Source organism: Thrips palmi, unplaced genomic scaffold (assembly GCF_012932325.1).
Source record: "Thrips palmi isolate BJ-2018 unplaced genomic scaffold, TpBJ-2018v1 HiC_scaffold_10, whole genome shotgun sequence".
NCBI classification, from domain to species: Eukaryota; Metazoa; Arthropoda; class Insecta; order Thysanoptera; family Thripidae; genus Thrips; species Thrips palmi.
The window spans coordinates 2,823,906-2,848,251 of record NW_023144621.1 but is presented as its reverse complement, the minus strand read 5'-3'; the positions used below and the strand labels follow the sequence as shown (position 1 = coordinate 2,848,251).

The window sequence follows — 24,346 nt, the reverse complement described above, 5'->3', positions numbered from 1 at the left end:
GGAATAAAGTCATCTTCTTTAAAAGCGTTCGCTATTCCATTTCCATATCCCCTTGAATTCCACGTATCATTTCTTTCTCTTTGCAAATTCATAAAACAAGGAACGTTAATGTTTCAAATCCAAAACTGGATAGTGCTAAATATATTATTGAGACAAAATCAGCATCACGCATTTCAGATACTGCTAACTACACCGGTTTGAATAGCTGAAATAGATGACCTACTTATCACAGTAAAAAAAACGCCATAGCCACCAACATTCGCTACAAAAAACATAATAAAGATGAGGTTCTACATACACTAGACAGACACGTTAGGTCGAGATCACGTTCAAATCACACATGGGACTTAATTTAAACATACAGAGTGGCTGAAATCAGAACGCCGATCCCCAGGCTCGCTACGTAAAAATTTTGATTGGTACTTGACAATTTTAAAACTAAAGAGTCACGCAGTACACAGTTAAAGAGCGAAGTCAACAAGGCCTCGTCTAGACCGCACTGGTACGCAAGGGTACGCCCTTAAGAGTATTGGCGACGCCAAGATTACTCGCGCGAACCTGGTGGCGGGACCGCGAACTAGCCTATGTGAGACAGCGTGGAGCGGGCGTAGGCCGATTAGCCGTAACTGCAAGCCATGGAGCATTCTTACGTCAAAAATACTCCTCCCCCTGATAAAAAGCGGCGAATTACCGCGTACTGTTGTGTTCCCCAGTGTTCAAACTACATTTGTGAAGCGATTTGGGGTCATACGTTTCCAAAGATAGGGGCTGAAAGGAAGAAATGGGAAGTCGCTCTGAAGATGGGGAAGCCGGCGTCAGCTTCAATGCGTGTTTGTTCAGCACATTTTGTACCTACCGACTATTTTCCTGGAGGTACGTCACATAAATTAATATTGAATCGTATTTCAAAAAATTTTAATTGTAAGAAATCCTTATTTTCTTAAATAATTCGAACGAAAGTGACAGTCTAACCTGCTAAGTGTGCTTGTTGTCATGGTTCTAGTGTCAATTTATCAATCTTGTTATTGTGTTTTCAGCTAAGAAGCGCCATAAATTGTTTCCACACGCTGTGCCCTCCCAAAATCTACCAAAGAGAGTTTGTGACAAGTCAGAATCATCGCCCCAGAAACGACAGAAAGAGGCACGCAGGAACAGACTACACAGTCGGCGGCACAACAAGTCTGTAGTTTCAAATACTTTGTCAATTTTTGGAGTTATCAAGGAAGTATTTGAAATTCTAGTTAATTTTTTTATTTATTGTCTCCAGGAACAACATTGAAACTGTGTCTGAGAATGAATCCGATGTAGAAGAGGGAGGCAACACGCAAGATGATTTTGTCTGTGAAAATATTTCCTGGGATGCATCTACTCAAGCAAATCTAGCATTTTCATCATCTGCCAGTTTGAAGAAGCTTTCAGAGACTCGCAGCCTTGCAGATTTGATTTGTGACTTGTCAATCACCAATGATAAAGCCTGTCAGGCTTGTTTAGGAACCGAGTCTGATGCCTCGACAGAAGAAAAGAAATCAGTGACGTTGCCAGCATTATTGGACTCTGATGCTAAACTGTTCACATTTGCAGGCATTCACTCAGTGGAACTCCTTGAAGGTTTAATAGATTGTGTCTCTGATTTAGATACTGGTTCATCTGCAAATAAGAAGATTCTGCCAGTGAAGGACAGAGTTTTGCTGACTATGGTAAAAATTAAACTAAATATGAGTTTCACAGCTATCGGAGTATTATTCAACATCGGCAGACAAACCTGCTCCAATTATTTTAAGAATATGGCACCAATGTTAGCCAGAGTGTTGAAAGTGATGATACCATTCCCAGGGCCAGAGGATATAAGACTAAATTTACCTCGATCTTTCAAGAAGTATAGAAATACTAGAATTATTCTAGATTGTGCTGAAACGCACATTGAAAAATCAAAGTGCCTGAAATGCAGAGTGCTCACCTGGTCTCAATACAAGAAGAACCATACAGCAAAATATGACCTAGGAATTACTCCTTCTGGTTTACTGACAGAGGTCAGTGAACCATATGGTGGGCGTGCCTCTGATAAATTAATTGTGAATCAAAGTAGAGTGCTTGATAAACTAGACTATGGAGACGCAGTGATGGTTGACAAAGGATTCCAGATTGAAAAAGAATGCTTGCTAGTAAGTACAAATTTAAAAAAACAACAACTATTATTTGTTAAAATAATTTTTTAAATTTTTGTTGTATTGTTCTGTTGCAGAGGAATGTCTCCCTAATTAGACCTCCTTTTCTGAGAAAAAAGAAGCAGTTGAGCCAGCAGGAGGCTTTGGAGACAGCTGACATAGCGAGGGCAAGAGTTCATGTGGAACGTGTTATTCAGAGGCTTCGTGAATATAATTTAATTAAAGGTCCAATTCCTTGGTCAGTCCTTCCATTCTTTCATTCTGTTTTGTTAATTGTTGCTGGCTTGACCAATCTGGGCCCCCCTGTTATCAGTACTGGTAGGTTCATGTAAAATTAAAATCATTGCAAGCAATCAGGTACATACAGTATATTGCACAATTGAAGTTACAACTGATTGCTTATTGTTTTGAACAATAAGAAACAGTGAGATTCTTAAACATTGTCACATCAACAAAGTAAAAATTGGGTAAAAATAAATATAATTAGAAAACTATTTTGTGTTAATCCATAATATCATCTGCTTCATCAGCACTGGCACCATCAGCTTCACCAGAATTATGAGCCATCATCATTGGCAAGAAAATGTCAAAGTAGACATGTACAAGTCTGGAGAAAAGATCTAGTACATAAGTTTCATTGAATTGTACTCTCTTTTGAACATAGTCTAAACCAGTGTAGGAATAAAGCAAGTAGTCACATTCAGGCACTCCACATACCAGCATGCCCAGTTGCATTTGTGCATAATGTTCGTGAGCTTCTTTCACATTGCCATTTTTATCTAGAGTCTTTATAACATTGTAAGCTTCAAACTCACTTGCTTTCAAACGACCCCCCTCTTTCAAAGTTTTTATTTCAATATTTCTCAGAAAGTAACCCTTCTCATCCATCACAGTGCCATCAGGACTGGCTCCAAGCCAAGGGATATCAGGATGTATTATAATACCAGTTTCAAAAACTTGACAATTACTATTTAAACCTTCATAACATTCTCTAGCAGCACCTTCATACTTAAGTCCATTGATAGTGTCAGCGTTACCTTTGAATGGTTTCTGGTACAGGCTCTCATATCTCTTGTTCCAATCTGCATTTGCATTCACATAATAAGTGTACTGACTTCTAGCTGAGGAAGCAGTGAGTCGATTTTTTCGTGATGCATACCATAACTGTGTATATTGAGGTGTTTGAGCTATGTGAACACTTTCTTGAAGAGTTAATTCCACATTTTGTTCATAGAAATCAAGCAACATAGGAGATAGTTTTTCTTTTTTCCTAGCTGTCATTTCCTTGATTTGACCTATGATTCTCCATGTTCGGAAGGTCAGCAGCTTAAAAATCTTGTCATTAGTGTAATTTTGTTGAACACTGTCTGGGTTGTCAGGGTCATCGGTATCTATTGGATCTGTCAATCCTGCTCCTCGAAGGTGACTGAAGAAAATTGAATATTCACTGGAGGGGGCACCTAAATAATCAAAACATTTAAAATTAACCAACAGTTTATTCAGAAATATTTAAATCAGAAAAATAATTGCTACAGTGATTGGAAAAAACTATTACTGTCATAAAAATTGATAAGATAATTAATTATAGTTGATCACTTGAGAGAAATTCATGCACAGAAATTTTAACATGTTAACAGAATTTAAAAACACCCACAAATAAAGTAACAAAAAAGAATGTGTCCAATAAAGACAGAATTAAATTGACATTAAAAATAAAAAGAACTTCTGACTCCCCAAGTTTACGAGACTCGACTGGTTTTCCTAATCAAATCTACCGCTTACAACGACTCAGGCGATCAGCCCATCTCTTCTCCATTTCAGGTGTCACTGTTGGCATTTGCGACACATAAACATCATTGGGAATTTTGACATGACACAACTCTTGAAGGGATTTGGCCTCATATTCCCTTAAAGTTGTGGCTTTCAGAGCTCCCCACTGTTGTTCGACATCGGTGCAGCTGAGGTCATCCAGTTCTGCTTCATCAGTTCTGAAAAATAGAAAACACGATTAAGTTATTGAGCAATGACTATTCCTACATTACTCAAGTCATCATAGATATTTAATTTGCAAACACAGCACAACACATACAAAGGGAACTAACCTTGACAAGTACAGCATCACAGCTACAACATGTTTACATTTCTCGGACTGACCAGCTTTGCACTCACACTCTTGCGATCGGTCTTTAACTAACCGAGAGCCGTATTCTTTATCAAGATCAATCCATAATTCAACTAAATAAGGGTGTTTTTGCAGTCCTGATGTTCGAAGCACGAGCGCTTGGGTGTGGATAACGCTGTTTTGTTTGTCTTTTACACCCACAGAAACCACAAATCCACAGTTCAGCACCTCCTCACCCTCTCTCATGGGTCTAACAAAGCCTGTAGTTGCGTTAACGGCATCAATAATTGATAATATGTTCGGCATTTTGCTAATATAAGTCGCGAACAACAGCGGCCCATAGGGAACGCAGGGGAACGGCTCCGGTCTGTCTCACTTAGGCTAGTTCGCGCACCCGCCACCAGGGGCGCTGGGGAGAATCTTGGCGTCGCCAATTTAATGCTTTTGGATCACCAGTGCGTGTGGAGCAAATGAAAAGGAAAGCTGGCCGCCGTGTCCCCAGGGATAGCCCACTCGTTTCCCGTGCACGAAGAAAAGTTGGCTGTTCAGACAGAAGAACGTATCAGCCCCCGAAAAAAGAAACATTAAATTTCATATAGTTCGTTGGAGCGGGAAAGGCCCGCCGGGCCCAATCCCCGCGCACAATCTTGATGCTTGGCGCCGTCGAGCCGGCCCAGCCGAGCGATTCAGAAGAGTCGCTACGTCGCTCTGTCTCTGTCGCACTCACGGGGCTCTCCGTAAGGGTGCGAGAGAGACAGAGCGACGAACCGATCTTCTGAATGGCTCCGGCTGCCGGCGGCGGCCGGGAGGGGTGGCTGAATCCGATGTAAGTCTGCTCGCTCTGCTGCCACATCGAGCATATAAAGCCGTCTGGGGGCGCGCTGGGCGGCGCTGGGCGGCGCCGCGGCGGGGTGGCGGCAGCGAGCCTCCCCGCCGTGTGTCTGGAGCAATGTGTGTCGAGCCCCCCCAGCGCGGCACATCTGATCGCGGCTCGCTGGACCAGTCGCGGGGGTGGCGGGCTGGGTCGCAGCCCTTTGTCGATGTGTGGCGGCGCGGAGCACGGCGCGGCGTCGCGGCGCGCTAGTCGCGCGGGGGCGTCGCGGCCGTCTAGGGGCAAGGCCGGCAAGGCCCGCGGCAGAGCGCAGAGCCCGTCTGGAAGTGAACCGCGGACGACGGCCGCCCGCGCGGCACGCTCGCCGTGGACGCCGCCGTGGACGCTCGCCGAGACCGCGCCGCCCCACTTACCCGCGAAGGATGTGAACTGTCATTGCCGGCCCGCGGACGCTGCCACGCCGCGGCCCGCTCGAGGTCAGTACAGCGGAGAGCACACTGAAAATACAAGTGTCATGTGCTACACACTACACTGAGAAAACCTTACAAACTATTTTGGGCCTTACAAAGAAAAGTAGTTTGTACAACAAAGTATTTTGAGCATACGTAAGCTTACAAAGAAAATACTTCGTAATTTACGAACTATTTCTTCGTAAAACAAAGTATTTTAGTTTGTTATATGTATGCTCAAAATACTTCGTAAGGTTTTAAGAGTGTAAAAGTTTGTGTACAATTTTGTACGTGGTGATGCATAATTTGAAACCCGTGCACCGTCGTGCATAAAATTGTGCGTGAATTTGCATAAATTTATGCATTTTCACGTACAAAATTGTACCTAAACATTTAGTGTGTATGCCAAATGCCTGTTGCCTTTTTGTCCACAACTATTGCCATATCTGTGCGCATATGTAAGTAATTAATGTGAACAATTTTACATAAATAATACGTAGAGTTTCACAGATACTAAAGCACATGTAAATAGTGACCCTAATTAGATTACTGAAATGTACATAGCTTCCGTACGTACAAATATGGCAATAGTTAGGGAAGATAAAAGTAAATAAATATTTCGTGGGTGTGTCCTGAGTGTGCACTGCGAGAAAAAGTTTCAAAATAGTACAGCAAAAGAACAGCGAAATCTGAAAAAAAAGAAGAACGACGAGACTTGTAGGAAGCACAACGAGAATTGAACAAAGTACGTACGACGAGGCCTGTACTGGACTGCACTTGTCATGCCGGTTCCATTGAAACTTTGTACATCCATTGCTGTACTTTGAAAGTACAATCTTTTCCTGATAAAAAATTTGCTATGAATTCCTGGACGTTTGTTGTTGAGGCTTTTTTTCTAGCAGTGTGCACACTTGGGTGTTCAGTGCACTGCTGGGTGGACTTCCGTGCCCTTGCGCTCTTCTAATGTCTCACTGCACTTCCCTCTTTGCATACCGTCCCGACCACCGGCCGGCTGACCAGCCCTAAGAGATTGGCCGAGGCTTTACGGCCCTCCTAGCGGCAGTTGCAGGCAATCAGGACCGAGCCCGTCGCTGCACGGTGGGCCAGAAGACCGGTACCGGCGGCCAAAACTCTACACGCGTTTAGAGCTCCAGAGTCGCTAACAAGGTCTCGAACCAATAACGTGTGAGCCCACCGATGGATTCCTCGTTCGGAGAGCAATCCATTGGTGGGGTCACGCGCTCGGTTCGAGTCCCATTTCAGCGACTTTGCAGCTCAAAACCGTGGGGGCAACCACTCTAGAAATCTTGTGTCCTTGAGAGCTAGAAATCTCTGGAAATCCGAAATCTTGCTCCTAAAAAGGCCATAAACAAGCAAATTTTGAGCGTAATATCGGTTATAATCTTGCGAAATCCGACGAAATCTTTAGCCTTAAGAAATCTTGTGTCCCCAAACATTCAATGTGGTTGCCCCCTCGCTCAAAACGAATCCGGGATTTTGACCGCTTCCATACCGGTCTTCTGGCCCAGTGTGCGCTCACGGACAGCGCAGGGTGCCTAGGCGGGGCCGCCGCGCCTTTGCCCTTCACCGCGTGGCTGCGCGTGGCTGCGCCTGGCCCGGCCCGGGCGCGAGGTGCGTGCGCCCGGCGGCCCCCCAGGACGCCGTCGTCGTGGCCACCGGGACCGCGGGGAGCGCCAGGACCGCGGGGACCATGGCGCCGCGTCGGCACGCCGCTCTGACGGCGCGGCTGGGCGACGGGCTGCCTACCCTCACGGCGCCAGTCTGGTTAGGACCGGCTGCGCGGCCAGCCACCCAGCCCTGCGCGCCGCCACGCCGCCGCCGTGAGTACCCGGGGCACCCGCAGCAGCAAGCGTCTCCCGAGCACCTCAACAAGTGCCTCGCCCTCTCGTTTTTGCAGGACGTGCGTCAATCATGGGCATCCTCAGGAGAAACAAGTCAGCCGTGGGATGGTGAGTTGCTGCAGTCTACACACTGCAAAATCACGAGTCCGCGCGCTATTTTTGCTTGTCGCCGTTAAATTTAAAAACAAACAACAGCACGGATAGCGCTAGGTCGCGACGCGGGGTCTCGGCCGCGTTGCTCTGGCGGTCGTTTTCGCGGCGTCCCCAGGGACAAAGCCTGTCGGCGCCCGTGGCGCGGCGGGCCCTCCGCCTGAAGCGCGTGAGCCAGCCAATTTGCGGGCTGCACTTACGCAGAACCGCCCATCCCATGACGCGGCGGCGCGGCGCGCCCCGGAGGGGTCGCGGGGAAGGACCACGGGGCGGGGTGGGGCGGGGGCCGATCCCCACGGAGAGGGAGGGTGCGTCTGTGTCATCGCGCGCACGCAACCCGATGGCGCGTTAATTTGGTGCCGAATTTAACGCATTATCATAATTAAATCCTCGCCCGCCTTACGCTTGTGTTCCGGATCGGGTGGGCCGTCAAAAGACCGATGACTGAGCTTGGGAAAGTCCGATTGCAGCGTTAGTCCTGAGCAGAATTGGATCCAGAGTGGGCCCATAAGAGGGAGAGCCACTATTTGGCCTCATTTGGAGGGTAAAAAGTGTTGACTTTTGCCTATACACAGTCAAAACGGTTCCTGGTTTTTCCAGGAACTCCCTGGAAATGGCTTATGTCTTTACCATAGGCTTCCTGGGAAAACCAGGTACCGTTTTTACCGTGTAATTTTCGGGCGGCTTTATAGGGGTCAGGGGGGGGGGTGTGTCCTTTCAAGCCTCCTCTGGCTTCACGCTTCGTCTTGAGTTCAGCCCAGGGTTCAGCCCCGACTCTTGCACCTCAAGCGGCTTTAGGAAGAGAGAAGAGTTCATGGAGGACTGGATAGTCTTAAAATGACGTCAAAAATTGTCCAAATTTTGACGGAAATCGCTCGCTGTGATGTCATGTTGACATACTTTTGACATTTCTGTTCTCCCTGGGAGGGCTGGTGCTCGAGTCGGGTCTCGAAGTGAGGGCTGAAGTCGGAGCTGAAGTCTGGACTAGACTCGGAATCGCCTGAACTGCCTACACCATACTTACACTGTCGTCTCCTCGATGCGCAGCGCGGGCGAGAACACCCCGCCCACCATGCTGGACTCGTCGTCCAAGCCCGAGGGCGGCGCCGGCCGCCGCAACCCGCGCATCTCCAAGAAGGACCGGTCCGTCTCCGGCGAGTCCAGCGTGTACCAGACGGCGCTCACCTTCAAGGCCAGCTGGAAGGAGTACTGCAACTCCACGGCCATCCACGGCGTGCGCTACTTCGTCGAGGAGGGCAGGACGCGCTTCGAGAGGTGCGAGTCAAACAGCGGATCGTCCCCTGTTTTTACTCTTCACGGTGAAAACGGTTCCTAGTTTTCCCACGGACTCCCTGGATATAGCCTATGTCTCTACCATAGGCTTCCTGGGAAAACCAGGTACCGTTTTTACCGTGTTTGTGATAGCAGATACTCGCAAATTTTGGCAGAATGCCAGAGACTTGTCTGGAACCCTGATCAAAGTTCGCGCACCTTCGAAAGCTTCAGAAAACTTATCTTGATTTTGATGGCCTGAGTTCCCACAGGTCAGAACAAGTTTTCAGCTTTCAGAGGTGCGTGAATTTTGATCAAGTTTTCAGACAGGTTTCTGGCATTCTGACAAAATTTACACAATTGTATAAGATCAAATCTATGAGTATGAATTTGCACGAAATATCTCGATTGCTAAAAGATTCTTTCACCCTAATTTGAGTGAGAATCATTTCATCGCCCATATTTGGCTACACTCTAAATGTCTTATGGTGAAAGGCTGCACCAAAATATTATGGTGTAGATTTTCTCCATATTACAAAAGAAATTCGACAAAATATCTGTTAGGTACAATGAATATTTTGAACTGTAAGTTACGAAGTCAGCAGCACCAACGTAATATGGAGAATCTTCACCATAAGACTTTTAGAGTGTGGGAGACCAAGCAAGAAATTGATGAAAAACGGTGTATCCCACGCAAGCCAAGAAAAGGAAGTCAGTCCGAGTGTGTATTCCTTCCACTGACCCTCTTTTGCCCCGCCCAGAGTGTTCTGGGTGCTGTCGCTGGCCGTGTCCCTGCTGGGCTGCTTCTACCTCATCCTCAAGGTGTACAACAAGTGGGACTCGTCCCCCGTCATCGTGTCCTTCGCCGAGACGTCCACGCCCGTCTGGGACGTGCCCTTCCCCGCCGTGTCCGTGTGCCCCGAGACCAAGTCGCGCCAGAGGGAGTTCAACTACACCGACGTGTTCCACCGCCACGGCGACTTCCTCCGGGCGCAGGCTGGCAACGACTCGACCGTCAGCGACATCGACGACGAGGAGTACGTTGGCGGCCAGGGGCGCTCCCGCAACTCTACAAACTGCGATGTGTGCCCAGCACACTGAGAATGGAAGAGCCATGAACTTGCTGTTCATGTATTTGTACAAATTTCGTACGAGACATCACAGTTTTTGGTGCACACGAAATTATCGTACAATTTTCGTACGAAAAACTGCACATTTTTCGCCATTTTTGTACAAAATTGTACAAAAAACTGCAATTTCTCGTAAATTGTACACAACATTTAGCGTGAGGACCAGAGAATTGGGTGAGGCATTCTTCACCACCTAAATTTGGGCGAGAACCATTTTAGTGGCTAAATTTAGGGGCTAAATCTAGGCGAGAGCCATTTGGCTAAATTTGGCTGAGAACCATTTTACTCGCCAAATTTTGGGCGATGGCTTCCTTGCCCAAATTTGGCTGATAAAGCAGTCAAGCTGTGAAGGAAGCAGATGCACCCTCTATCGCCCAAATTTGGCTAAGGATTTCGGTGATAAAGTTTACCTCGCCCACACAGTACTGATCTAGACTCTTCCATAGAGTACCTGGGCGCGCAAACATTACTTTTAAAAGTGACGTTATTTCTGTATACCTAGTAAACGGAGGGATAAAAAAAAGTTACGAATAAAGATGACCCTATCTTACATTGAATTTTAGATGGGTTCGTCCCTAAAAATAACTTAACCCCAAGCCAAGATAGAAATAACGTTAGCTGCAAAAGTGTTTTGTTTGCATTCCCTGCATTCCATAATGAGAACAAATTACGGTTTGTGGAGTAGCGCGGGGCACCATGATGCTTCTCTGTTGCAGACGCTACAAGTTCGAGGCTGTTTCCCTCATCTGCGACCAGCACGTGTTCACCGAGGGAAACGTAACCGTCACGGAGGGCAGCATGGATGCCCTGAAGAAGGTGAGGAGCACTGCACTCGGGGAGGAGTTTCTACATCACGCCTCCTCAAGGGGAAATAACTCCAGCCAAAATTCATCGAACCTTTGAAATACACTGAAATTCATCGTAATTCATTGAAATTCTTCTCAAAATTCAGTTGCTTTTGCCAGAAATTCATCGAAATACGACTGAAATTCATTGGATTTGTACACCGATTTCCCCTTGCGCTGCTCGAGTGAGCACACTGTCCGCGTCTCTCACTCGCAAGCGTGAGTCATTTCGGTTCTCGCCAAACAGTGTGACTGTCCCACTATTTGTTTCCTCGCGCAACGTGGTCTACGCTCCTCTGCGTCGTTACAGCTGGCGCCACCCATGGAGGAGGTCATCATGGTCTGCAAGTGGCAGGGCGGCATCCTGGAGAATTGCTCGTCGTCGAACCTGTTCACGCCCGTCATGTCGGACGAGGGGCTGTGCTACACGTTCAACATGCTCAGCAACCCGGAACTCTTCACACCCTCGGCGTAAGTGTTGAAACCTTCCAACACTCTTAAAACCTTACGAAGTGTTTTGAGCATGCATATAACAAACTAAAATACTTCGTTATACGAAGAAATAGTTCGTAAATTACGAAGTATAATCTTTGTTAGCTTATGTATGCTCAAAATACTTTGTTATACAAACTACTTTTCTTTGTAAGGCCCAAAATAGTTTGTAAGGTTTTCTCAGCGAAGTGTGAACAATCATTTTGTGAATGTGAAAGATCGTTCTTGCCACACACAGTAAAAACTCTACGAAGAATTGCTTCGTAATACGAAGAAAATGAAGGCATTGTAAAATCTACGAAGAAATGCTTCGTGTTATGAAGCAAAATTCTTCGTAATACGAAGCAATTCTACAACGCCTTCATTTTCTTCGTAGTAATGAAGCAAATGCTTCATTGGCTTTTAAGAGAGTGCACACAGGGCCAACACCGCGGTTCATTTTTTGTTGTCCTTGACTTTGTTTCCCCGATATCCGAAGTAAAAATGTATTTTTAAAAATTGTGATCTGTCCAGACTTTTTAACATTTACATGCACTCCCAGGAAAACGCATGCAGTTATTTTCTGACTTGAGTTCGGTCTCTAAAGACAGTCCCACCTAAATTACGCACCCTTAAAACCTTACGAAGTATTTTGAGCATACATACATACAAACTAATTTACTTTGTTATACGAAGAAATAGTTCGTAAATTACGAAGTATTTTCTTTGTAAGCTTGCGTATGCTCAAAATACTTTATTCTAACAAACTGCTCCGCTTTGTGAGACCTGAAATAGTTTGTAAGGTTTTCTCAGTGCGCGGGACGGTTCGGTTAGACCAACGTCAGGAAAAGGGGGAAAGGGGAGAGAGAAGGGAAGGGGAGGGGGTCAAAAAGAGAGGGAGGCGATGATTGCAATCCTCCTTCCCGCCCTCAGCGTGCAGTACGACGAGAGCGAGGGGCGGCCCTCCGACGGCTGGACCCTCGAGAACGGCTACCCCAAGGACGCCGACCTGGAGACCTTCCCGCGGCGCGCGCTGGGCAACGGCGCTAAGTCCGGCCTCTTCATCCTGCTGCGGGCCTACACCCAGGACTGCGACTACCTCTGCCGCGGCCCCGTGCAAGGCTTCAAGGTAACGCCGCGCTGACACAGACACGGCGTGGTTTCGTGCCGAATCGGGGCACGGGAACCTAGGCCTAACGTTGTACAGTGAAGATTCTCCATATTATGGTGAAAATGTTCCATATTATGGCGGTGCAGCTGACTTCATAACATAGCATTGAGAATTCACTGTACCTTAAGGTGAATTCATGTTTTGACGAATTCTCAATGCTATGTTATAGATGTTTTGACGAATTTCGTAGGTAATATGGAGAGAATCTCCACCATGAAAATATGTTAGTGCAGCCTTTCACCGTAAGACATTCACAGTGTACCCAAATGAGCGCTATGAAATGATTCTCCATTCAAATTAGGGTAAAAAAGAATACAAGACTCGCATTTCGTCACCTCTTACGAAAACTATTCGAACTCGCCGGGGCCCCAGAAAGCTATCCTTACTACCCAGCGCTGTCACTATCTTAACTCCTTACACAAAACCTATTAAGCTAAGATAGCGTAACAGCGCCCTGGCGCGTTAAGGTGGTTTTCTTATGAGGGGGTCGATTTTAGTCCTGGTTACGAGTCTCACGGCAAAAGCACCGCCTGGGATTCCCAGGCGGTGCCTGGAAAATAGGCCCTTTTTCCCATGATGCGCCTGGGAATCCCAGGCGGTACTTTTGCCGTGCTCTGTCATTTTCCTTGCCTATCATGTTCATGTTCGTAGGTGCTGCTGCACAACCCGGCTGAGATCCCTCGCATCGGCCAGCAGTACTTCCGCGCGCCGCTCAACCAGGAGGTGGTGGTGGTCGTCAAGCCATCCATGATGACCACCTCGGACGGCCTCCGCGACTACGAGCCCTCGCGCCGGCAGTGCTACTTCCCGTCCGAGCGGCACCTCCGGTACTTCAAGGTAACCCATATTCATGCAGTGCATAGGAAAGGGTCCACGAAGAAAAGGAAAGCATTTTGAATTCTGCAAAGAATTGTGTCATTCGTAGTACGATACATTTCTTCAAAATACGCAGCACACTACATACACTCTAAATGTTCTACAGTGAAGATTCTCCATATTATGGTGAAAATGTTCCATATTATGGTGGTGCAGCTGACCTTGTAACATACCATTGAGAATTCACTGTACCTTATAGATATTTTGACGAATTTTGTTGCTATTATGGAGAAAATCCCCACCGTAATATGTTGGTGCAGCCTTTCACCGTAAGACATTTACAGTGTACCTAACTGTCTACTAAGTAACACACTCACAAACGCATGCTTGGCACGTACCCGACCCACTTACAAGCGCATGCTTGGCGCCTTACAAATCCATGCTAAGCATAGGCGTTTGTAAGTGTGTACTTGCATTTGAAAGCGTGTACTTAGTAGACAGTTAGGTTTGTAGTGCAATTCTACAAAATTCTACAACAATGAAGGCATAGCCTTCATTTTCTTCCTTGGTACGAAGCAAAAGCTTTGGAGACCCTTATGAGTGTGAGGGCTCCCGAAAGAAATGTCAGTGTAAACAATCTTGTGTTTTGAGGCTTCTTGACTTGAAATCGACACGGTTGTGACTCGTGCAATTAAATGGTCAATCTCTGGAAATCTGAAATCTTCCTGAAGATAGGCCATAAACAAGCCAATTTCGGCCGTAAAAACAGTCGAAATCTTGCGACATTTGACGAAATCCTTTCCCTTAAGAAATCCTGTCCTTATCCTGTCCTTATACCATCCGGTGGCGGCACCAATGCACCTGTTTCTCTCTGGAGCTCAGACTTGCAGACCGCGATGTAGGAACGCTGTAGGAGCGTTCCTACATCGTGTGCAGACGGCCACCGGCGCCTGCGCTGGCGTTACCCCGCGCGCCAGAGACCGCGTGTCGCGGTGGTGATACCCCCTGCTGTGGAACAGAGGGAAGCCCGTCCGGCGATACTCCGCGCCTTAAGCGGGCTGCTGGAGCTCTATTCTGTCAAACTTTTGCAGAGATTGCGTTGTAGAACACCTCTTTTCCAATTCTAATTTCAGTCCCTTCCAGCCCCTCTTGGTTTCAGTGTACCGGCCAAGTCGAGCACGGCAGTCGTACGAACCCAACTCACCACACCGTAGCAGGGAGGACTTGTTACTGCTATTCCAGGCTGTGAAAATCTTTACAAACTATTTAAGACCTTACAAAGAAAATAGCGTGATATCACAAAGTATTTTGAGCATACATGAGCTTACAATGAAAATACTTTGTGATTTACGAACTTTTCTTCGTTTAAAAAACAAAATATTTCGTAACGTTTTTAGCGTGCAGCAACGTGACGTCACATAATCTGACAGAACTATTATAAGACGTTCGAATACTTTCCACCCCCTTTTCCCCCGCTCTTTCCACCCACATTTCCATTGTACAATCGAGGCTTTTTGGCCCACATTGAAACGAACGTGACGCGATTCAAACGCGTCACAAAGAAAATATGACCTCATAACAGTGAAATTTCATGGTGATTTTGCTCTTCTTAGGTCTACACGCAGAAAAACTGCGAACTTGAGTGCTCCACGAACTACACACTGAAAATGTGCCAGTGCGCTGCGTTCTACATGCCAAGTAAGTGCCTTCCGTTTCCGTGTGTGATTGAAAGCACCACCCACGCGCAGGGACTGAATCAACTTGTAAAACTCCGTGTTTCAGGATCAGGAGACATCCCCATCTGCGGGTCTGGCAGCTCCAACTGCCTCAAGAACGCGACCGGTGCGTTCACTTACAACTTGAAAGTTTGCATTTAGTTAAACTGACAAAACAAAGGCATATAACCTAAGCCCTTCAAGACATGACAGTCTAACACGCCCTTACCAGGGGTAATAAGGCATAACGCCTTTGAAAGGGCATTAAAATTTTGCCCAGAAGTACATTACCAATTGACACCCCTTCCAAGGGCATAAACCATGCCTAAACCCATTTACGCCGTTCCACACGGTGAAAACGGTTCCTGGTTTTCCCAGGAACCCCCTGGAAATCGCCTATGTCTTCGCCATAGGGCTCCTGGGAAAACCAGGTACCGTTTTTACCGTGCATGGACGCAGACCGTTCAAGCTCTGATAGTGCATAGTTCTTTATGGCCTTGCTTCACCAGAAAGCAGCTGCACACTTGCAAGTACACACCAACAAACGCGTGCTTGCTACACTTGCAGATGCATAACGTGATAAGAATGCACCTGAGTGTACGTGTATACTTGACCTAACACTCATCTGTAAGTGTACAGAGTACTTTGCAAATGCACACTGTAAATTTCTTACGGTGAAAGGTTGCACCTAGGTATTATGGTGAAGATTTTCTCCAACGAAACTCCTCAAAATTTCTATAAGGGACAGTGAATTCTCAATGGTATGTTACGAAGTCAGCTGCGGCACCATAATATGGAACATTTTTACCGGAGAACCTTCACTGTACAACCATTTAGAGTGCACTTCTGGATGCAAACGAAGTACACAATTCAGTTTGTTGCGTTGTTTCGTTCGGCTTTTTCTTTTCGCGCCTTTCCCGAACTGAACTCGGCTTGCAGAGAGCCTGGTGCGGCACGAGATCATGAGGGACTTGGAGCGCAAGGACGGGCGCATCGCGGCGGATGACTGCCACTGCCTGCCCGCCTGCACCTCCCTGGAGTACGACGCGCAGACCAGCCAGGCCGACTTCAAGTGGGAGAACGTCTTCGGCGTGTACCGCATGAACGTCAGCGAGGCGGACGAAGGGTCAGTCACTCTCATTCCAGGAACGACAAAATGTCACGTTCGTTTGAGCATTGTGTCACGTTCGTTTGAATGTGAACAAACTGGTTTTGGGCCAATTCACACATAAACGAATGTGACACAATGCTCAAACGAACGTGACATTGTCACGTTCGTTTCAACGTGATGTCACGTTCCTGGAATGAGAGTTGTGACGTAGCCATTTCCTTTACGACCTGACTGTCCACTAAGTAAACACTTACAAATGCATACCAACGCTGTATAAACACATTAAGTGCGTGCATTCGTACTTCATAGTAGACAGTTGGGTTTGAAGTGAAATCTCTTTACTTGGAAAATGAATAAACACTCCCTCTACTGCATTCTAGGATGGCCATGTCCCGCGTGTCCATCTACTTCAAAGACACGCAGTTCATCACCAGCCGGAGGAGCGAGCTGTACGGCCAGACCGACTTCCTCGGTACGATATATTCCAAACTTAAAATTAATCGCTTATTCACACACTTAAATATTGGTCTCCCTTTATGATACAACGCCATAGATCAGATTTCTGAGACCTGAAAACGGTGACAAATTTGTCACGAGCTTCTTGCACACTGAATTCCTCTGTAAAATTCGTGCACGTAGGTGGTATAGCACAAAATGTGGCAAGTGCATGCTTTTCCGTGCGACATTCTGGGTACATATGTGCCCAGTTCAATATATTTTTGAACTAAAAACTGCGCATGCTCAGAGTTGTGAGAAGCACAAACTTTTTCGTTTGATAAACGAATTAGTAGTTCGTGAACTACGGAGCATTGTCTTTACAAGGTAGGTTTACGCCGGACCGCGTCTTGTCGTAACAGGCATCGCGATGTCTCGCGGCCTGTTCCTCCAATCCGCGCCTGGCGTACCTACCTTGGCCTGCGGCGCTAGCCTGCCTTCGGCAGGCATTGGCTTGTCCCTCGTCGGTTACTTCTTACGTGTTGCATGCTGGGGGGCTCCGCCCCCCAGACCCCCCTTAATTCAAGAAAGAGTTGCTTCATCTACAGATAACACGATCTTGACCCTTGTAACATTTTAACTTGGCGAGGCTGGGGGGCGGAGCCCCCAGACCCCCCTTTCTTCAAGACAGAAGTGATCTGCCTGCAGAAGACTCGATTTTTCGCCATTTTTTAGGTGTTTTTCGGCTATAAAAACTGAACCACGTGAGCTAGGATTGTGAAATTTCGCGTGTGCCGAGCCAAGAACATACCAAATAAGCCTGCAAAATCTCAGCCAGATCGGCCGAGCCGTTCAGGAGGAGTAGTGTACACACACACACACAGACAGACACACAGACAGACAGAAAAAACTTTTCAACCGCACTGGAGTAACAGGCTTCGCTATCGCTCAGCCAATAAGCTTGTGTGCTCAAAATACTTCGTTAAAAATTCTTTGTCGAAACAAGCTGATTGTCTTTGAAAGGGCTAAAACGAAGTTCTAAGTTAATAACTGTGTACAACACACTTAATTATTTTGTAGGTTTTTCTGCGCGCCAGTGCTCGAAATTTAACATGCAATTTGTAACGCACGAATTTGTGCGCGACAGTGCGGACAGTGCACGATTTCGTGCGCGAATATGCAGAGAATCGTGCATTGTTGCCCACAAATTTGTGCGTTACACTCTAAATGTCATGGGCCTTTTTCTGTCCCACGATTTATGCAATTTTAAGCACATCCCACGCTTATGCAATTTTGTTCCCGTCTGGCGACACATTTTGTCCGACGCCCGCTGCAAATTGTACTTTCACTAGACAATTTGTCCCACCTGGCGGACACAAAATTGCATCACCACCGGATGTGCTTAAAATTGCATCATTCATGGGACAAAAAAAGTACCAAGACATATAGTGTGTACGAAGTGCATATTTAATTTCGTGCATTGGCGCGCAGAAAAACCTACATAGTAAATTTAGAGTGGTTGTAACGTTTTGAGAGTGACCTTTTTATTTTGGCAGCCAACTGCGGCGGTCTGCTGGGCCTGTTCAGCGGCTTCAGCCTCATCAGCCTCATCGAGATCGTGTACTACCTCACCATCCGCCTGTGGTGCAACGTGCACCGCGCGCACCGCAAGCGCACCAAGGCCATCGCCGAGCTGGCGGCGCTCGGCAACGTGGCCCTGGTCGACCCCTTCGACGTCGAGAAGCAGCAGAAGCTGGCCAGCGCGCCGGCCCTCGAGCCGGAGCACAAGATTTAGCCTAAACCGTACCAGCTCTTTCGCTAGCCCGCTTTATTGATTCTCTACGCGAAGAATTGATTCTTAGAAAGTTTAAGAAGGGATGACAGTTGAATGACGTTTGAATAACCGAAATTGAAAGGGTGAGGCATCTAACCAATGTTAGGAGATGGCGTCATTGTGTCTACCAAAAAAGCGTCTACCAATAAAATATTAATATTTTTAACCAACTAGCTGTTTTTAAAAAAGCGGCTAACGTAAAAATATTCAATAAAAATATTCAATAAAAATATTGAATAGAAATATTGAATAAAAATATTGAATAAAAATATTGAATAAAAATATTCGATCATGTCGAAGTGAAAACTATGGTCCAACCTATCCTAACCAAACCTAACCTAACCTAACGGGCTCGTGACAGATCTTTCTCTAACGTGACAGATCTTTCGCTACCTGCAACAGATCTTTCTCTAACGCGACAGATCTTATGCTACCCGCAACAGATCTTTCTCTAACGCGACAGATCTTTCGCTACCCGCAACAGATCTTTCTCTAACGCGACAGATCTTTCGCTACCCGCAACAGATCTTTCTCTAACGCGACAGATCTTATGCTACCCGCAACAGATCTTTCTCTAACGTGACAGATCTTTCGCTACCCGCAACAGATCCTTCTCTAGCGCGGCAGATCTTACATTATGCGCGCTCCGTCCACCATGAACAGCAGCATAATATTTTAATTCAATATTTTTATTCAATATTTTTATTCAATATTTTTATTCAATATTTTTATTCAATATTTTTATTCAATATTTTTATTCAATATTTTTATTCAATATTTTTATGTTTAAAGTTAGTCGCTTTTTTCAAAAAGGCATGTTTATTAGAAATATTAATATTTTAATGGTAGACGCTTTTTTGGTAGGCACAATGAGCCGCCCCCAATGTTAGGTGATCAAAAATATCGCCGAAAAAGGGCGTTACTTCAAAGAATGACCGGCAAATAGACATCAGCGAGACCGGCTCTTGTTTCTTTTAAAGAATTTTGGTAAAACAAATATACCACCCTTTGTCGGTCAAAGGTGTCTCACCTTTCGATTTTCAGTGTTGAGCTCGTGAGGTGCAGGGGCACGGCCTGGACGTACCCCCGTCGGGACGTTCCCCCCCTGTTTTATTAGTATTTCTTACAATATATTTATTGAATATTTATATTGGATGGATATTTTTTTATATTCTTCTCGAGTTAACAGAAATAATCACCCGTCGTCCTAGGAGTATTTTTTACATATGTTTGTAATAATCAAAATATTCTCTTCTCTCCTCGAGCTGCATGCGGAATTTCTAATGGTGGTGCGGGGTAGATGCGCATGCGGACCGACGGATGGCTTCCCGAAAACTCTGACACTAAAGGGTCCAACCTGTCTTAACCAAACCTAACGGGCTTGCGACAGATCTTACGCTACTCGCAACAGATCTTACGTCGTGTTAGATCTTACTCTACTCGCGACAGATTTTAATCTATTTGTGATAGATCTTATCTCGCGATTGATTTTAGTCTACTTACAACAGATCAGATGTCGTGACAGGTCTACAATGCTCGCGCCAGCTCTTCGTCTACTTGTGACAGACCTTGCGAGAAACTCCGCATGTAGCTCATTAGATAGAGAAAAATATTTTGACTATCTAAAAAATATTCTTAAATATTTCTGGGACGACGGACGATTATTTCTGTTTATTCCAGAGTGAATTAAAATAATATCCACCCAATATATTTCTTCATTAAATATATTGTAAGAAATACTATAAAACAGGGGGGAACGTCCCGACGGGGGTACGTCCCGACGTTTCCCAGGTGCAGTAGCGTGTGAATAAAACTGCAAATCCAAGTCCCGCACTTGTGCGCCTGGGACATTTTGGTACACGCTTAAATGAGAACCACGTATGTGCCACTCTTGAAATTGTGGGACACATTCTCAGCCTCGCTATTGACATTTAGTACATGGTATTGACACATTGTCAGTAGCACCTCTAGTAATTTGTGCAACAATAATAGGTGCTTTTCGCTTTTGTAATTATTGTTTACTTGTTAATTAATACTTATTGATAAAAAAAATTCCTGCATAATTTTATGCGGTAAATTGTGCGTATCTAAGAGGAAATCGCTACATATTATTGTTGTAGGCAACAGAACCTGGTTACTGACGATGAATTCGGTAAGAGGTTGAGAGTGCAGATGAGCGTGCGAGTCGGTCTATCCGTCACTTGCAAGTCTCTCCTACTTAAGAGGGCAGTAGCACTTGGTACACGCTTTTTCAATTTTTATCAATTTTTCTGTTTCCACCTCAATATAAGAAACTTGCATGAATGCTAGAGACAAACGGCGGTAACCATATAAAAGATCAAACGTTTTGCAACAATTTCAAAAAAAAATATTTTGTTTTAGCATTAGGGGAGGCACTTATATGAGGGACGTAAGAAAGGTCTGCAAAATCATACATGGTGTCACTGAGCGCACGATTTCAGCCAAAGTTTTCAACTTTTTTCAATCGGTAAAGTGCAGAAAAAAGAGCATAAAATTGCCTACAAAATGAACCACGGGAGTTATTATCGGACGAAAAATACTGCTAGATATTTAGTATCGAACAAGAAAAATTCATTCAATGGAAAATTTGTGAAAAATGACCCTTTTCATTTTGTAGGCACTTTTATGCTTTTTTATGCACTTTACCGATTGATAAAAAGTTGAAAACTTTGGCTGAAATCTTGCGCGCAGTGAACCCATGTATGATTTGATTTTGAAGACATTGTCTACGTCCCTCATATAAATGCCTCCCTTAACGCTAAAACAAAAATATTTATTTTGAAATTGTTGCAAAAAGTTTGATCTTTTACATGGTTATCGACGTTTGTCTCTAGCATTCTTGCTAGTCTGTTTTATTGAGGTGCAAACAGAAAAATCGATAAATATTGAAAAAGCGTGTACCAAGTGCTACTGCCCCCTTAAGCGTGGACCGAAAATGTCCTCACGTGCAGAGGTGTGGGACTATCCCACACGTGGATTTGCAGTGTCTTCTACATTCTAGAGGATTAAGTTGAGAAACCGAGGCCGAAGGATTCGTACATGCCGACGTGATTGTCTGAAATTGTCCTAAATTCGTGCGCAACTTCCATGATTTTAAGCTCAAAGAATACCCACGCACGACAGCGTGCAGTAAGTAATGTGACATTTGTCGTAGACATTTGACGCTTTCTCCATCATCTGTAGTTCACGCATCGCCGACAATTTTCCCACGCTGTTTATTAAAAAACAATATAAAAACACCAAACTTCGTCTGTAATTTAAGTGCGTATATTTATACTCATCGTTCTTTGCCGATATACCTCGACAATACAATAAATACTTAAGTAACGCTAGATTGACGTGATAATTTCTATCCTCGAAAAAAATACCAGCAAGAGGAGTGCGCAAATGAGGCTGGAGCACCGCCTAAATTTTCCACGAAAAAACAAAATTATTTTCTTGCACAGTTCCCAGTTTTAATCACGTAAGAAAATAAATTAGAAAACAATTAAAAGCTCTAAAAAAATAAAAACCTTGCATAAACTGCGCTTACAATGATCATGTACAAATTAGCATCAATATGACATTCAGATTACTTACAAAATAAACTCAATCTATGTTAGGGGGCCGGGGGTGGAGCTTAAGGCATAGAACTGACGTCACACCGCGAACACAGCACCTCCACTGTAGCGCCGCATCCAACAAACATGTTCCAGAGAGCGAGTTTCTGCGACTGACAATATTCATGCCCACAGAGAGATCCGTATGCGTTCACACGCTGAAGCACCAACCGCTTCAGACGCTTGAGGCCGCAGAGCTTGACCTCCAGCGCCAGGTCGGGGCACCCGTACGGCTTGTTTGTGTCCGCCACCAGCTGCAATTCCTCAAGGGTGTCGGCGTGCGCGCGCGCCAAGGCCAGGGCGGCGCGCAGCGGGTAGAAGCCACAGCGCAGCCAGCGCAGGCCTGCAGGCGGCGCGGGGCGCGAGAAGACGGGCAGGGGGTCGGCCAGGGCGTCCTCGAATTTGCAGTGCAGCTCCAGGAAGCGCAGGGACTCCATCGCCACCACCTTCGGCAGCCACTCCTTCTTGACGTCCACCAGGGCCAGGCTGTGCAGGCGAGGCATCGCCAGGGCCTGGTCCACGTGCTGCTGCTGGGGGCGCACGAGCTGCAGGCGCTCCAGGCGGGGCGCAACCCGCTGCAGCACTTGCTGGCAGAACGGAGCCGACGTGGAGCAGTCCAGGCCGGTCAGGGTCAGCACCTGTGGAGGAGGGGTGGCGTCAGTGCCTGCCCAACGGTGGGCGGAGAGGCTCACGGATATCCAACGAAATAAACCGCTAGGAAATGAATCTCATTTTCAGGGTTGTGATTGAAATACACTGTACTTTTGTAAGTGTGTGCTTAGTACAGTTATGATTGCAGTGTAGTTTTGCTTGTTTGATGCTAGAGCACGATGTTCATGTTGTGAGCAATAGTACGCTTTTTCAGGTGCAACGAAGGGACTTGGAAAAAGTTGAACACTTTGCAAAGTATGGCGCAGGGAAGGCATGTAATAATGCTGACCCGCCTTCCGTACGGAGTTCTTTATACAATTGTGTCAAAACTCCAGCTCAATTAAAAAAACATGAACCTTCTTTTAAAAATACCGTCAAGTCCCCTAAAGTGGAACGATTTTTACGGATAATCGTCTGTTATTCACAGAATAACGATGACACCGAAAATCGCCGGGGATTTAAGAATCGTCATGTCAAAACACGTCTTTTACCGAAAACAAAAAATTTTTCAGCCCATGGGGCTCCAGTAGGAGCAGCAAGAACCGTGTCCCAATTCAGGAGCCAAAGTCCCCTAAAGTGGGACACGTTCAATCTTTTTCGCCCTAAAACTGCAGTAGCAAAAAAATTCATAAAAGGTATTATTTTCTAAATTTAATTTGAGGCAAGATTGGTTCTGAAGTCTTTTTCGATATCTCGACTGGTTAAGCAGATATGAGCCTCTTCAATCAATAAGATTTCCTAGATATATTTAAATTAGAAACCACCGTAACGCCTAAACCAATTGAAATACGGCGAAAACCAATAAAACAAAATGGCCTTAAAATTTAATTTCTGACCAAAAGCATTTTATGAAATTTTTTGCTCAGGTCGTATTTTATAAGCTTCGAAATGCACGGCAAGAATTAGAGGTTGAAATTTTGAAATTTGAAAACCGTTCGCCCTGCAACTTTTTTCTAAAACATTTTTTGTTCAAAAACTATTTTTACGCAAGGTTTGTTTCGAGGGGGCCACCACCCCCGTAATCCTGAGTACAAATTGGCTGGTAATCTCTGGTTATCCATGGCGTAATCACGTAATCCTTGACAAAATTCTGTCATTTTTAAACGTTTTTCGTCTTTTTTTCAACGTTTCTGAGCTATTTTTCAATGTTTTCGAACCAATTTTCGAAAATTTCACGCGTAATCCCTGGTAAATGTACCGTAATCCCGTAATCTTGTGTACGCCTGAAATGAGAGTGGTGGCCCCCTCGGTTTGTTTTATGGTCGATAACGATATCTTTGTCGGTAAACCCAAAAGAGGAAGCATTGCTTTCAAACTTTAACTAAATTTTGTGCTGGCTTAAAGCGTACCGAACCGTACTTGCGCGACGCCTGGGCCTCCAAACCGACCTGGCAACCTAATATGGCCCAGGCGGCGTTTGTAGGACGCTGGAGGTGAATGTAACGCCTCTGAATCGGTAAAAACCCTTTAAAAAAAACGAAGAAAATTCATGTGTCCCACTTTGCAGCTCCTTAGAAGATTGCTTCCCACCGTAAAACGAAGCATCGGAAACAAATTTTCTAAAGTGCATCTTGTAGATAAAAGAACGCGCTACAACATGTCTGAAGTCTAGAATGGTCCGAGCATCAACGGCTCGAAGCCCCGAATCCGCGCTTAGACGTCTGAAAAAACTTCTCTTTTTTTCTGCATCAAATT

At 45.6% G+C, this 24,346-nt stretch overlaps 3 protein-coding genes across 12 annotated transcripts in view; 2 read left to right on the top strand and 1 right to left on the bottom strand.

Annotated features, from left to right (window-relative positions):
* Window positions 1–621: 621 nt before the first annotated feature.
* LOC117654377 lies at window positions 622–2,625 on the top strand. Its single transcript, XM_034400980.1, has 4 exons — window positions 622–873; window positions 1,038–1,179; window positions 1,268–2,162; window positions 2,243–2,625. The coding sequence occupies exons 1-4, from the start codon at window positions 636–638 to the stop codon at window positions 2,495–2,497; spliced, it is 1,530 nt and encodes a 509-aa protein (XP_034256871.1). The 5' UTR covers window positions 622–635; the 3' UTR covers window positions 2,498–2,625.
* A 4,741-nt stretch (window positions 2,626–7,366) lies between these two features.
* LOC117654257 (pickpocket protein 28-like) lies at window positions 7,367–21,733 on the top strand. 2 transcript variants are annotated; one of them, XM_034400656.1, is made up of 14 exons: window positions 7,367–7,409; window positions 7,487–7,538; window positions 8,628–8,855; window positions 9,614–9,889; window positions 10,699–10,798; window positions 11,138–11,298; window positions 12,232–12,427; window positions 13,121–13,306; window positions 14,899–14,983; window positions 15,068–15,127; window positions 15,940–16,126; window positions 16,492–16,583; window positions 18,103–19,439; window positions 20,172–21,733. In XM_034400656.1, the coding sequence occupies exons 2-13, from the start codon at window positions 7,501–7,503 to the stop codon at window positions 18,339–18,341; spliced, it is 1,848 nt and encodes a 615-aa protein (XP_034256547.1). In that variant the 5' UTR covers window positions 7,367–7,409; window positions 7,487–7,500; the 3' UTR covers window positions 18,342–19,439; window positions 20,172–21,733. The 2 variants fall into 2 exon arrangements, with proteins under 2 accessions (XP_034256547.1, XP_034256548.1); XM_034400657.1 differs by lacking the exons at window positions 7,367–7,409; window positions 7,487–7,538 and adding an exon at window positions 8,006–8,124.
* LOC117654250 overlaps window positions 21,647–24,346 on the bottom strand; it is a 111,961-nt gene continuing 109,261 nt past the window's right edge. For all 9 annotated transcript variants that reach the window (XM_034400602.1, XM_034400626.1, XM_034400628.1 and 6 more), the window contains one exon: window positions 21,647–22,638. In XM_034400602.1, coding sequence (XP_034256493.1) covers window positions 22,021–22,638 — 618 coding nt within the window. In that variant the 3' untranslated portion in view covers window positions 21,647–22,020. The remainder of the gene's footprint in view (window positions 22,639–24,346) is intronic.

Bases quoted from the DNA above. Each gene is read 5' to 3' on its own strand.
- LOC117654377 (XM_034400980.1), top strand. From the start codon at position 636: ATGGAGCATTCTTACGTCAAAAATACTCCTCCCCCTGATAAAAAGCGG. The intron at 1,180-1,267 runs GTCTGTAGTTTC...TATTGTCTCCAG, and splicing joins CACAGTCGGCGGCACAACAA to GAACAACATTGAAACTGTGT. The intron at 2,163-2,242 runs GTAAGTACAAAT...GTTCTGTTGCAG, and splicing joins TTGAAAAAGAATGCTTGCTA to AGGAATGTCTCCCTAATTAG.
- LOC117654257 (XM_034400656.1), top strand. From the start codon at position 7,501: ATGGGCATCCTCAGGAGAAACAAGTCAGCCGTGGGATG. The intron at 12,428-13,120 runs GTAACGCCGCGC...TCATGTTCGTAG, and splicing joins GCCCCGTGCAAGGCTTCAAG to GTGCTGCTGCACAACCCGGC. The intron at 16,127-16,491 runs GTCAGTCACTCT...ACTGCATTCTAG, and splicing joins GTCAGCGAGGCGGACGAAGG to GATGGCCATGTCCCGCGTGT.